We start from the raw sequence: 14,775 nt of genomic DNA on the forward strand, positions 1-14,775 counted from the left end.
CATCTCCCACCAAAAACATACGGGAAACTTAGCTCTGCGCCCAGCTGGGTGGATGTCAGATGCGGAGAGCTGCAAATTGCCTAAACAAGGACAGATGTAGCTTGTTTTTGCCTTTCTTTTTCTATTTGAAAACTTTTCGGGGGGAAGATGAGAATGCCGTTAGGGAAATGGATGTGTTGATTCTAATTATCTGAGTGGGCAGCAGAGGTGACTAGCGGCAGGATGGGCTCCGCGTCATTTACCTGGAATGCAGCCAAGGCAAAGCTGGGGAAAGGGGAGAATTCCAATGAAGCCAGTGCCCAGGACACTGAACACAAATAAGGAGGCATCCATGAACCCACGGGTTACAAGGCAAGACGGCACATTGGGAGCAATTTTCCCAGAATCGTCTAATGGGAAATGATCCAACCACTGACCTAGGCTTCTATCTTTGCTCTGAAATTCAGAGTTGGTTGGTTCTCAAAGGGGATCTGAGGTGCTGTCTGCCCTGGATCTCATTCTTGTGGTGATGATGATGGTAGTGATGATGATGATGGTGGTGGTGGTGTTGGTCATGGTGATAGTCATGGTAGTGATGATAGTGGTGGTGGTCATGGCAGTGGTGACGGTGGTCGTGATGATGGTGGTGGTGGTGATCATGATCATGGTTGTCATGATGATGATGTTGCTGGTGGTAATGGTCATCATGGTCATGATGGTGGCGACAATGATAATGGTTGTGGCAATGATAACTGGGAACAGATGACAGTGGTGGTGGGGTGATGAGGATCATGATGGTAATGGTGATGATGGTGGCAGTGATGTTGATGATAATGAGGGGGCTGGTAGTAGTATTGATAATGAGGGTGAGGTGATGGTGGTAGTGAGTGATAATGATAGTGATGAAGATGATGGTAATGATGATGATAATGATGGTGGGTGGTGATGATGGTAGTGGTGATGATGATTGCTATGGTCTGGATGTTTGTGTCCCCCAACCCCAAATTCTTTTTTTTTAAGATTTTATTAATTTATTAATTTATTTATCTATATCGTTTATTTGTTTAAATATTTATTTATTTATTTGCTATTATTTATTTATTTTTATCTTATTTATTATAAAGAGAGAGAGCAAGGGAAGTAGACTCCCTGCTGAGTAGAAAGCCCAATGCAGGGGCTCCATCCCAGGACCCTGGGATCATGACCTGAGCCAAAGGCAGAGGCTTGACCCACTGAGCCACCCAGGTGCCCCTCCCAACCCCAAATCCTTATGATGAAAGCCTAATCCCCAAGATAAAGGTATTAGTAGGTGAGGCTTTAGGAGGTGATTAGACCATGATGGTGGAGCCACTCATGAATGGAATTAGTGCTTTTATAAAAAAGGCTCCAGAGAGCTCCCTAACCCTTTCCACCACTTGAGGACACAACAAGAAGGTGCTAGCTACAAACCAGGAACACAGCTCTTACTAAAACATGACCATGCTGATGCCTTGGTCTTAAACTTTCCAGCCTCCAGTGTTGTCAACACTAAATTTCTGTTGGCTAAATGCCACCTAATCTGTAATATTTTGGTGTAGTAGCCCAAATGGACCAAGAAAATGATGATAACAATAAGTTCGCTTTGCATCAGCCACCACGACAAGCATTTAAACACACTGTCTCATTAAATCTTCCCCACAACATTGTGAAGGGGTTGCAGCGACTATACCCATTTTAGAAGAGAACAGAGACACAGAGAAAGTGAGCATCTTAACCAAAGTCACACAGGAGGAAAATGATGGAACTATTTGCATCGAGGTCTCCTTACTTCCATATCATGTCCTTCTGTCAAGCTCTCTCTTCATTCAACATTAATTTTTTTTTCATGCCTTGTATATGCTCAGCAATGTTCTAGAGCAAAGGTGAACATATTTTTTTTTCCTGTAAAGGGCCAGATAATAAATATATTTGAGATTTTATGTGTGAAGTGGTCTCTGCCACAGTCCCCTCTGCCATTAGAGTGTGAAAACAGCCACAGACAATACATAAATAGTTGTGACTATGTTCTAACAAAACTTTATTTACAAAACGGAACAGAAACAGAAGACAGGCCAGATTTGGCCCTCGGATTGCAGTTCTGCTCACCTCTGGTTTAGATCTCGGGATAGCCAGAGAGTTTTGTGGTGTGGCCTCAGGGGCCAGTGTAAGAATCGGAGGGCTCTACTTTGATCTAACACAAATTTGCATTAGCTTTGGATTTAAAGGTGGATGGAACTTTGCTATTTAAAAACAACAACAACAACGTAGTACTCTCTGGCTAACTCCTCCCCGCCTCCCAGCTGAAAGAAGCAAAAGGGTGCATCTCCCCAGAGATAAGGTGACACATCTGGAATCCACATCTGGAATAAGCTGGAGGTACAGAATCCACCTGGAAGGCACCAGAGAAAGGGAGGGATCTACAGGGACTCTCTCGCCTTTCATTTCTCAGCACTGCAGTTTAATAAGAGTTGGAACTTCTCCCGGTCTGAGTCTGAGGCTGGAGAAGCCTCAGATGGGACAAAGGAGCCTAAATAACTTCCAGTTTGAGATGCTGTGACCCTGTGCAGAGGTCCTGGGGTGCAGGGGTGTGCTCCTTCCAGAGGAGGCTGACCCCATGACATACCCAAACCTCGCAGATCCATGACCACCAAATTCAAGCCTCGCACACCGTCTCAGCAGAAAGGGCCTTAGAGATGATCCAATTCATTTAACAGAGAGAGAAAGTGGGCCCCGCTCAGGGAGAGGCATGACCCCAGGTCACACAGCCTGGAAAAGGCACAAGTGGGGCTTCTGAATCCAGGCCCCCTGACTGCCAGGCAGGCTCCTCCTGTGACAGGAGCTGCTCCCTTGGGGAGCAGGGAAAGGAAAATCAGGCTGCCCACTTCCGGCCTCCTCTCCCCTTTCTTTGATATGTCCTACTTATGAGACCTCCCAACTGCAGGAGTCACAGAAAAGATGTAACACAGAAAGGGGAGAAAATTCGAGGAAGAGCCAAGAGAGTAAGTAGAGAAGAGAAAACATAGAGAGAACCTGGGGCAGAGCAGAGGGTCAAGGCACACAGATACAGCTGCTGCAGTGGGCCTCCAAGGGCTTCTCTCTAGAATCCATTCCCTGTCCTTCTGGTTTTCCTTGGGGGAGCTCTTCTTCCCCTACTCTCCATTAGCATGGTTAGGCTAGGGCTGACTCTATACCAGGATTCAGGGCTGGGCACGTCTCCCAGAACCATCTAGTCAGAGAGACTGTATGTACCCTTTGGCCCTGATGCTTACTTTCGGGAGGGGCAGGGACCCCAAACCAGGCCCATCGGAATCAGTGAGATTCCATCTCTGGACTTTTGTCTGAGTTGTTGGGTACAAGGGACCATCTTATCCCTGAGGCTGGTTTGCTGATCATTTTTTAGCACGACTGCTGCCCCTAAGAAGGAAAAGCCTACCTGAGAATGGGGATGGAGAAGATGGTTCAGCCAGTGGTGTCCTAGTAAATATTTAAAACTGGCTGGGGGAGGGCAGAAGGAGGGAGCCCTGTTTGGAGGAGCATTTGTCAATTTCCATGGTATAAATTCTCTTTCAGTCGCTAATGTCAGTCTTCCAAACTGACATCTTCAAGCACACAGTTAGGAAAAGATAGGCACAATTAGCTCTGGTGAGCTGATGTGAGTTGACCCTAGCATATTACCTTCAGTCTGTCCACATCATCTGAGCTCCTGAATTCCACTGGACCTGAAATCAGAGGTCTCTAGACTTTTCCATTCGATGAGCCTATATATTCTCTTTCGCTTAGGCCAATTAGAATTTTGTTTGTCACTTACACCCAAAGCGCCATAATTTAGACCAGTTCGCTCATCTTTTCCTGCTATATTACACTTGCAATTCCAAACCAGCCAGTTCTCCCAGTAAAAACCATTTTATTTCGCACTTCTTCATCTATCCTCAAGTTCTGAGGTCTCCTTCTGACTTCTCAATATTTAAGCTCAGCCAAAATAAAAAAGGGTCCCCAAAAGAGATGAATCACCCTTCCCACTGAATCAGCATTTGGAATCAGATCATCAAGTCTGATTTGGGGACCCCTCAATTTCCTTGGGACCACTATCTTCTGAAGATGTCCAACCGTGCCAACGATCCTGCTTTCAATCATGAAGATTAACCTTCCTAAGCCTCCCTGACATGCAATTAAGTGAAGCATAATCTCATCTAAACAATTTGAACTGGATCTATTTGAATAATTTAATGTACACCTGCCACATTCAATCAATACTTGCCCCCCTTTTCTTTTTAAAATAATTAACTTTGTGCAGTTAAGTTACTCTAATTTCCAGCAAGTCCAAAGTGACTAAAGTTCAATCGGTGAAGTCTCAGGGGACAAGATTAGTATCTACTCTTCTGTTCACCATCTCAACACTCCATGCATTATTTGTAATTGGTATTAGCAACTTTAAATTCTGATTAATTACAGGAGAGCCTGTTCTCAACGCAGAAACAAAGCCACAAGTCGGGGAGTAATAGACCCAATTATTCTGAGGTAGGCTTTCCGTAATAGATTTTATTATCAAGATATCTCATCTCAGAGGCAAATGCTAAGAAGCTCATTTCATTAGACGCTACCACCTCTTGAACTGAGACAAGCACATTCATCGTTTGGGATAAAGATAGCTTGGAAGAATTCCGTGCCAGATACGTGTCTGAGGCTAGTGGCACGGGGTCCCACATCCCTTTCGGGACCAAGTTTCTTTTGGAGAGACACCTTTGTGGGGAGACAGACAGAAGCCTGTGGTGCCCAGAAGGGGGCAGTGACATAAATACCCACATCCCCCGCCTGCCAGCTCACTGAGAATGCAGGAGGCCATGACGGGTGGCAAGCGAAGCAGTCTGAACAGGGAGTTTATAAACATGTTGGGCCATTTTGGATCACACTGAGATAACGGGGCGGTAATTAGGAGAGCTATCTCCCCGTCAGGAGAGCCATAAAAGGTATTATTTACACCCTGCTCATGGCCCCAAATGCCCTCCATATGGAATGCCTTTTTAAATACTTCAGTTCCCAGCCAAAATAATTCATCTTTATGCTCTGAAGTTCACAGTCATTTCCTGGAGGAAAACACACAGAGGCTTTTTTTGTTTTGGTTTGGTTTTTGTTTTTTAAGATTTTATTTATTTATTTGAGAGAGAGAGAGAACACAAACAGGGAGAGTGGCAGAGGGAGAGGAAGAAGCAGACTCCCCGTGAGCAGAGAGCCCGATGTGGGGATTGATCCCAGGACCCTGGGATCATGACCTGAGTTCAAGGCATATGCTTAACTGGCTGAGCCACCCAGGCACCCTCCCCCCCTTTTTGTTTGTTTTTTTTTTTTTTAAAGAAAACCCTTAATTTAGGCTTTGGTAAATACCTCCCAGCAAAGTGATGTGAGGGGGCTGTGTTCCCTACTACAGTTTGGAAATATGGGTCTTGGGGTGGCTAAGAAAACCCAGCAAGAGAAAACAAGAACAAACGTGAAAACTAAGGCCTCTACCAGTTGGGGACAGATTCTCAGAAGACAGGAGAAGGCGGACAAGAGGGAATGACAAAGGAGCTTGCATGACCTACAGAGCAAGGACACGGGGTAAACCACTCCAAAAAGAGTAGATGGGGTCATACCCATTTCATAAATGATGCCAAAGAAGAGCTTCCAACGGTGAAGTCATTTCACTTAAAAAATAGTCCATGAATGATGAGATTTGATTTAAGAGCCTTTGGACCCCACAGCTACCCTCTTTCCACTCAACACCACAACCTCCAACTGGGGCACAGTGACCCCACAACAAGGAGACTCCAAGCGATTGGTGTGCTGGGAAGGGTTCCTACCAGTGTGCACACGCTAACTGCTAAATTTTCCTGAACTTTGCAGGCCGGCTGTCCAACACAACCACCATGAATTAAATGGTACAAACTTCCAAGTCAATAAATCATATCAAAAACAAAGGTTAACTACATACTTAAAATGCATGCTTCCTAATTATTTTAGGACCTTTTTACTACCATCCGTGCTTTTAAAGTGTTTGGTTTCTATCCTACATGGGGGGGTGGCCTCCCAATCCCATGTTCAAAGACGTCATGTTGTTGGCTTGCAATCAGCCCTGGTGGGAGATTGGAGAACACTACACACCAGGACTCACGTGCCCTGGAGAGCTTGTTGTTAAACTCTTACTAGCACACGACTGGGACTGGCCCAAGCTTTCCTTCTGGGAGCACCTTCCCAGATACAAATTCACTCCAACCTCTTGATCACATCAAGGGGAGGTCTCCTCCTTATGGGGAGTAGGGAAGCCTTTCCCACTCCCACTTCAGAAGGGAGCCAAGACCCTCATGGCTCGCTCATTGTCTGTTTCAGGCCTTACCTTCTTTTCCCTTCACACCCCTCTACCCCAAAGGTGGAAAATACACCCCCAAATAAGACTCAATAAATAATTCATGGGCCATAAATAATTTATGCTGGATTTAACAGAAGTAGAGCCGTAAGTGGTTGTCTATTAACTATTTATGATTTTGCCCAGGCGGCTGACAAGCCAGGCTTGGTGAGGAGATCACACCCATGCTCCCATGTTTTATTTAAACATTATTAAAAGTACACAGTCTGCAGCAAGGCCTTCCATTCTGTTCAGAATTAACTTCTGCTGTGAAGTCACCTCTGGGGCAGGGCTAAACTTGGGACCAGGTTTTATTGGCATCACTCCTGTCCTTTCCCTGTGAGCCTAGGGAGTTACGCTGCTGTCCTCCTCCTGCCCCTTGAATTCCTCTCCTCCTGATGTGCATGTCCCCTCCTCCAGTTTCCTGTGACCTCAGGGACATCATGTCACCCCCTAAGCCTGTTGGGTCATCTGTAAAGTGGGAACTATCATGAGCCTTGCTTTCAGAGTTACTGTGAGGGTCATATGAGAACAATGATCTCAACAAGGATGCTTTTGTTTCCCAGGGCACACTTGGCAATGTCGAGATATTTCTGATTGTGATGACTTAGAGTTGGGAAGGGGGAAAGTTCTAGCACCTAACAGGTAAAAGCTGGGGAGGCTATGAAATATCCTACAAGGTACAGGCCAGTCCCCCCCAATAGACAACTATCCAACCCCAAAAGTCAATAAAACTTAGACTACAGAATCGGAACCAATATTGCTTTTTGTGACCCATTTTTTTTTAAAAAACTACACTTCAGTGTGGAAATATTGTGTGTCTAAAACTTACTGAGTAGGAGAATGGGTTTGAGTTGGTCAGATCTAGGTTCGGATTCTGACTCTGCCACTTGCTGGGAATGTGACTCTGGGAAAGGGGCTCAGGGTATCCGGATCTTGGTCCCTTTATTGATAAAATGTGGATAATCTGCTCACAAGGAGAGAATGAGAGAACCTGTGTAAGTGCTTAGCCCAAGGCCCAGTGTGATACACAAACACTAACTACCCCCAACATCACTACCATCAACCATCATGTGCATGGGATAGGATGGGGAAGCAGAGCTAGCAGATTCAGGGTAAAGTTTAAGTAGAAGAAGAATCAGAGTCAGAGGAGGAGTGAGAGATGAAAGGAGAAAGAAAATATTGTGATATCTATTAAGTCCCTACTGCATGTTATCATTGGCACTTTTAGGTAAATCATCTCATTTGATCCTTACTGCCACCCAATGAGATCGGCTGCATTATATCCACGCCCTCCCATTGTAGAGATGGTGAAACTGAGGTCCTGCCATGTTAACTTAGCTGTCCAAGCTCTCCGACTCCAAGTCCAGTGCTCCCTATACCACCTTGTAAGTAAGCTGAAGAGTGTCTCCCCAAAATTCATGATCACTAGAAACCTCGGAATGTGACTTTGTTGTAAACAGGGTCTTTGCAGACATAATTAGTCAAGAGGAGGTCATATGGGATTATGGGTCCTAAACCCAATTGACTAGTGTTCTTAGAAGAAGAGGAGAAGACAGAGAGGCAGAGAAGAGAGAGAAGACCATGTGGACACAGAGTGATGTTGCCTCACAGAAAGAACACCTGGAACTTCCAGAAACTGTATGAGGAAGAAAGGATTCTCCTGCATGGCCAGCCTTCAGAAGGATCAGGGCCTTGCCAACACCTTGATTTCAGACTCTGGCCTCCAGAACTGTGAAATAATCAGTTTACGTTGTTTTAAGACAACCAGTTTTTGGTAATTTGTTACTGTAGCCCCCAAGGAGCCATGCATCCTTGATGCACCCACACACACAAGTCAAAGAAATTATTTGGGAGAATGCGATTAAAGCGAGAGAGACAGAGGTGACACGTCTGCACCTGCACAGGTGGCGGACAGTGGGAGCTGAGGAAGAGCAAGGGCGACAGCAGAAGGGCAGGTGCAGGGTGGGAGGAAGCGATTCTGTGGCTGCCACTCAGCAGAGGAGCGGCAATGAGAAAGAAGGAAAAGAGAGAAAGGAAGAGGAGGTTAAGAGTCGGCATTTATGTCCCTGTCTATGGTATGTCGCTGCCCTTCTGGAAATCTGGATGTTGTCTAACACGCAGCAGGCATTTGCTGAACATTGCTGAATGCAGGTGTGCAGAGGCCACAATGAACAGGATCAGACAACCGCTCCCCAAAGCTGCCAGCCAATACGGACACATCATTGAAGACACCCAAGTGCTCTTTTCCGCATCTCCTGGTTATATCAATCCACTTCCTCCTCCGCCCACACGTCCCATCTGTATCAGAATCATTTAGGGGCACCTGCATCTCCTCCTCTTGATCTTGAGATCTCCAAGGCACATTTCCTGGGTCATTCATGTTGGCATGATGGGGTGAACCCAGGGGGAAGTGAGAAAAGGCAGGAGGTGCTTCAGTCAGTAAAGGGTGGGGATAACAGTAAGGACTTCCTGGAGGTGGGACCTGACTTGGGTTTGAAGGTTGAGTGGGCAGGGAGAGGGATGCATGGGAACAAAGATGGTGAGTCAACAAAACATGGCATTGGGTCCTTTCTTCCTTGCGTAGAACATGCATGGTCATAAGAGGCAGGCAGCCAAAGGCAGAAGGATCTGCAGAGGCTAGATCTCAGATGCTCTGGGAAGAAGCTGGGTTGTGGTTCTGAAGGCAGTGGAGAGTTGTGGAAGATTTCTTAGCAAGAAGAGTAACCCAGGAAGACATGTGCCTTCTGGAAAGATCTTCTGCAGGGATGAGTCAGAGTGGAGGCAAAGTGGGGAGACTGGTTGGAAGGTAACTATACAGCCCCAGACCAGAGGGGATGGGGCTTAATTAAAGAGAGAGGAAGCAAGGACGGGAGGAAGATGGGGGGGATGGATTTTTAAAATACCCAAATAAGTAAAACAACAGACCTGGCCATTAATCTGTGAACAAGAGAGAGACAGGCCACTGGGATTTCTGGCGTGGGTCACTGGGTGGTCACTAAGAGTAAGAGGAAGTCCAGTCTATGTTTTTCAAGGCCTGCGAAGCTTTTGAAAAACTTGCCCCTCAGCTCAGGGGCAAGTTGAGGGTAGGGAGTCAGGCCAAGGTACTGGAAAGTAAACCCAACCGGTGTGGCTGCCAGAACAGGTGCATCTGGAGGAGAGTAGGCCCTCCTGTCACCATCAGCCCTTCCAGCTGCCCTTGACCTCCCTCAGTTACCCTGTCCTGGGGCTGAGGTGGCTCCTCTGAGCTCTGTAACTATTGAAAAACAACAGGACATAAATCCACAGATGAGCTGTCTCATCGCTCCCATGACAAAGGGACTTGAATGATTTAGAGCCAGAATATTCTTTTTCTCCATAATGGCTCCTGGAGTCGCCAGGAATAGTACATTTACTAAAATTAATGGCAAAACCTCATTTTTCTTTTTTCCGGGAAGAGAAGTTCCATCGGCAGGGTAATTGATCCTGATCTGGACGTGCCGGTGCGCCAGCTAGGGGTGTAAATCATTCACACGAAACAACTCGCAGCCCTTTAAACCAACACCAACAGTGACAAATGGCACAGTCTGGGACAGGCGGAAGGGAACACGAAAGGGAGATCCATCAACATCCTTCCCGCTTCTCACCAGGGCCCAGCAGGTGGGATCTTTTTAGGGGTCTCCCATAGCAGAGCCATTTTTCAGCAGGATTGGGCCAGAAGGGCAGGGTGGGGTCACAGGGACGGCTTTAGAGCTGGACACATGGGGATGCCCATCCCACCTCTGCCACTCCCAACACCACAGCCCTGGGCCAAGCACCTTATGTGTCTGTCCCTTCACATTCTCCACTGCTGGACTTGGTATCAGTGTGAAAGAAAACCACATCTGCAAAGGGCCTAGCATAGGATGGATGGACTAGATAAATGGATGGATTGATGGACAGACAGATGGACCAATGAATGCATGTATGCATGCATGCGTGCTTGGACTGGGACATTAGAGAATTCATTCTTTCCCTCCCAGGGAGATTTGGACTTAAGACATGGAAAGTGAAAGGGGCAATGCTTTACTCAAAGAAATGGCTGGTGGCCACAATGGCCAAGGGGTCAGCTGGCCTATCCAAGAATCCCCCCAACCCCACTGGAAAGACACCTTGCTTTGCCTGTGAACACTCAGAGCTGCCATCACAGAGGGATGCATAAAATACACGAATAAGGGCTTTTGTGCTATCTCTGCATTTGGTGTGAGCTCCTTGAAGGAAAAGGTATGTCTTTCTTGTTCCCTGCTGGATTCCCCAACACTGAGTACTGGGCATGGCCCATGGGAAAAACTGAGGATACGTAGCTCATGAAGGAAAGGACCAGAATGCTGACTGCCTTGCAGGCTTTCTGTAAAATTTATTAGAGAATACATGACCTGGGGAGGCTGTTCCCTTGTCTTACAGGGGACAGAGGAGGGCAGATCGGTGGCGTGGATGTGAACCTAGAGAAACCTGGAGAAGTAGGATGCCACACTGATGGGGAGTGGGTTTCCACAACTGGGCACTCCCACTGAGCTACTTTTTTGCCCATACTGCAAGCTTCTGCAAAATGGGAGCTTTAAGAATCCTTGCTGCTTCCCAACAATGCCCACCGCTGAGCCATGCCCTTAGTTGGTGCTGAACAGACACATGTTGAATGAATTAGTGAATAAATCATACAAGGAAAAGAGGACATCCTGTCTTCTCCCAGTGGAAATATCCCAACCCCATAGGCGTATTTGAGGGCAAATAGTTTGATGAGTGTAGGATATTCACCATTAGGAAGGGTTAGCCAACCTGACATTATCCCCTCCGAGCCTTGCTAATCGACAGATTCACTGAAGAAACAAGAGGAACATGATCACTGCAGAACACCAGCTGGGCAGGGACATGCCCTCTGGGTAGAAGCGTGGCCCCCTAAAACCAAAAATCCTCCTAGAATCTGTCCATGTGACTTTTATTTGGGAAAATAGAAAAAGTGTCTTTATGGTTCTCATTAAGGTAAGGATCTCAAGATAAAATCCACCTAGAGTCAGGGTGAACCCTAAATTCAATTATAGGTGCCCTTCCTTATAAGAAAAGGGCAGAAGGGTGTTTGAGACACACAGACACAGAGAGAACAACCATATGAAGACAAAGGGAGATATGGGAGAGATGTGGCCACAAGCCAAAGAATTCCTGGAACCATCTGAATTTGGAAAGAGGGGGAAGAATTCTCCCCTGGAGCCTTTGGTGGGAGTGTGGCACAGCCCACACTTTGGTTTCAGACTTTTGACCTTCAGGCAAATTTATCTGATGAAAGAATAAATTTCTGTTGCTTTAAGCCACGCAGTTTCTGCTGCTCTGTTATGGCAGCCCTAGAAAATACACCGCCCAACCACAGATAGGCCAAAATAAAGGGAAGATTTCAGTCTTGGTAAACTTAGGAAGCATCTTGCAATCAAAGCAGAGAATGATGCAGGTCTCCTGTCAGCATATACACAAGCTTTGAGTTTTATAGTGTTTTTTTGTTGCTGTTATTTTGTTTTTATTTCGATTCATCTATGGGGGTTTCTCTCTAATCTTTTCAGTATTTCAGGGCCTTTGAAGATCCTAACATGTCCCTGAAGTAGGGATAGGGAAAGGAAAAGGAGAAGGGGAGGAAGGAGAGGAGAGAGAGGAAGAAAAGGAGAACAAAGAAAAGAGGAAGAAAGACACTTTGATCCAGCCAGCCCGCCTGGGTGTCTGGCCAGTTAAAGAAGACATCAGAGGAGACAGGCTGGGATGTTCTCTTGCTCCCAGGCAGAGCGGGCGGGAGGGGACTTCAGCTGCATGAGAAACAGGGCCAGTGAATGAGGAAGTCATCCTGTCAACTGGAGGAAAGAGCCTTTCTCTCTTCCTGGCCGTGGGAGGTGGAGGAACTGCCAGTCATGGCTCTTGGACTTTGTCTGGGAACCTGGGTCTCTGTGCAGAGCCTTACCTCCCCCTGCATGACAGCCACGCTGATGGCTTGTCAAGGGCAAAGCTGATGAGAGGGGCCCTGGCTGTGGCAAGCAGTGGCCCGAGAAATACACTTGCTACAGGCAGACAAGCTGCTGAGACCCATCACAAAACCAGAGTGGACAAGATAGGAAGGAGATAAAGACTGTGATTTAGAGACCTTCTGGCCAAGACTCAGCACGTGCTGGGTTATCTCAGTGATGGCTCCCTGGTGGGGGCAAAGGGAGTGCCAGATGTCTCCCAGGTCCCAGAAGCAGGCACCTGGAATCTTAAGGATATGGGACCTCATGGGGAAAAAGAGCAGCCAGCTCCCTCAGAGGCCCCGTGATCCGTGCAGGAAAGTCTCCACAGAGTGTGATGGGAGAGACTCCCACTGGACAGGAAACATACTTTTATCTCCCCCTCCTATTTCTTCCCTGTGAAATTTAGTAAGATCCCAAACTCTGCATTTTATTGATTTTTATTTTTTTATCATTATACTTCCTTTTTTATCTGTCCTAATGGGAAGAGATTTTTAAGTACTACTTGGACCACACCAGGAGCAAAGCGTGGTTTAGCCAATAAAAGCACAGACTACAGGGTTGGACAGGCCTGGGTTTAGATTCTTACTAATGCGTAGCCTCGGGCAAGTGAATGTACCACTCTGAGCCTCAGTTTGGTATGTTGATGGGCCCTTGCCTCAGTTTCCCCATCTGTAAAATGGGGACAATATTGTGATTTACAGGGTTGTTAGGAGGATTTTATGATATGGATGGTAAGACTCCATGCAAGGTAGACATTTAATCAACCTTGGTTCCTTCCTCTTCCCAAGAGGCTGCCCTGCCTTTGGAGTGGAAAGTGTGAGGCAGGAAAAGAAAGTCTGGAATTTGAAATGCACACGTGCTGGGTGGCCATCCAGCAGCAGTGAATGCCATTGGTCCACTTTGGGCCCGCCCCCAAAGTCCGCAGCCAATGGCAACATCGTTTCCTTGCCCAACCCTTTCTGGTTTCTCCCTGCTTTCCGAAGGCCCCGGGGAACAGCCCAGGTGGAAGCTCACATTGAAAAGGCAGGAGGGCACTCCTGCACCTGAAATCCTCCATCAGATGACAGCCAGCATTGGGGACAGCACTCACCAGCTCCATGCACCTGCGGCTGGCCTCCGCCTCACGTTGCACCAGCTCTTCCATGTCCGCCTTCAGCTCCTCCAGGCGCCGCTGATAATACTGGCTGCTCTCCCGCTGCTGGGACTCAGACTTGGCCGCCTGCGTGAGCTCCTCACCCATCTTGATCAGGCTGTCCCGAAGCCGGATCACCAGGACCTGGATCAGAGCGGAGAGCACACACCCATCTTGTTATTAGAGGCCAGGGGCAGGGGACAGGGGGCTCCGGGAAAAGAAATCCTGTGCTCAGTCTCTCTGCATTTGTATAAAGTCATCAGGATGATCATTCTGATTTCTGCTACAGAAAAGAAGAATTTACTTTAAAAACCTAGTCAATGATAACTGCTATACCGAGAGGCAGCCTTGCATATGGATAAGCACCCTGGTTGTTTATTTGTTTTTATAAAGATTTTTATTTATTTATTTGACAGAGAGAGAGATCACAAGTAGGCGGAGAGGCAGAGAGAGTGAGAGAGAGGTGGAAGCAAGCTCCCCGCCGAGCAGAGAGCCCAACGCAGGGCTCGATCCAGGACCCTGAGATCATGACCTGAGCTGAAGGCAGAGGTTTAACCTACTGAGCCACCCAGGCACCCCAGCACCGTAGGTTTTGAATACACTCTAGGTTCAATCCTCACCACTACCTCTTCCTGGCTGTGTGACCTTGGGCAAGTTATTTAACCTTTCAGAGAGACAGGAATGATAATAGGGTTTATGTCCCAGGGATGCTGTCAGAGTTGAAAACGTTAAGTTCTGCAGACGGCTCAGCTCAGTGCCTGGCACACCAGGCATTCTAGACAAGGGTTGGGAATTATTAATATTTATAGCAACCCTCATCATTTTATGAAGCTGTGCGTTGGGGCGCACACCACATTGGGAAATCAAAACCCCTTCCCCAGCGTGGGTTTTGGGTTCCCTATTTGTAAAACAAGGAGATTTGATCAGATAATCTTCCATGAATGTGCCTCAGCTCTTAGCTTTAAGGCATTTTCCCTTTTCTGGGTGTGTGTGGGAGGGGGACAAGCCAAGAGGACACAATGAAACAGTAAAGAGAAAGGAGCTGTGGGCATCACCATTGCTAGAGAAAACAAACCCAAGTACTGTTCTGCAGAATTCATTAGTTGGCCAACAAGCCCGGAGCCAATCGATTCTGATGGGCAAATACTCGAGTGTTGACCTAAAACTGAGCCTGCATGAATATTTTAGGCCCTTGCTCACGACTCTGAGCCCCTCTCCAGATCAGAGCCTGAATAATGGTCTAAAAGAAAAGCTTTACTATTCAATTG

General features: G+C 47.0%; 1 protein-coding gene across 1 annotated transcript in view; it reads right to left on the reverse strand.

Moving 5' to 3' along the window:
* MYO18B (myosin XVIIIB) overlaps positions 1–14,775 on the reverse strand; it is a 250,714-nt gene that overhangs the window by 56,445 nt on the left and 179,494 nt on the right. Inside the window, exon 39 of the mRNA XM_059139951.1 lies at positions 13,466–13,651. Coding sequence (XP_058995934.1) covers positions 13,466–13,651 — 186 coding nt within the window. The remainder of the gene's footprint in view (positions 1–13,465; positions 13,652–14,775) is intronic.

The sequence above is a fragment of the Mustela lutreola genome, chromosome 11, assembly GCF_030435805.1.
Source record: "Mustela lutreola isolate mMusLut2 chromosome 11, mMusLut2.pri, whole genome shotgun sequence".
Lineage (NCBI taxonomy): Eukaryota > Metazoa > Chordata > Mammalia > Carnivora > Mustelidae > Mustela > Mustela lutreola.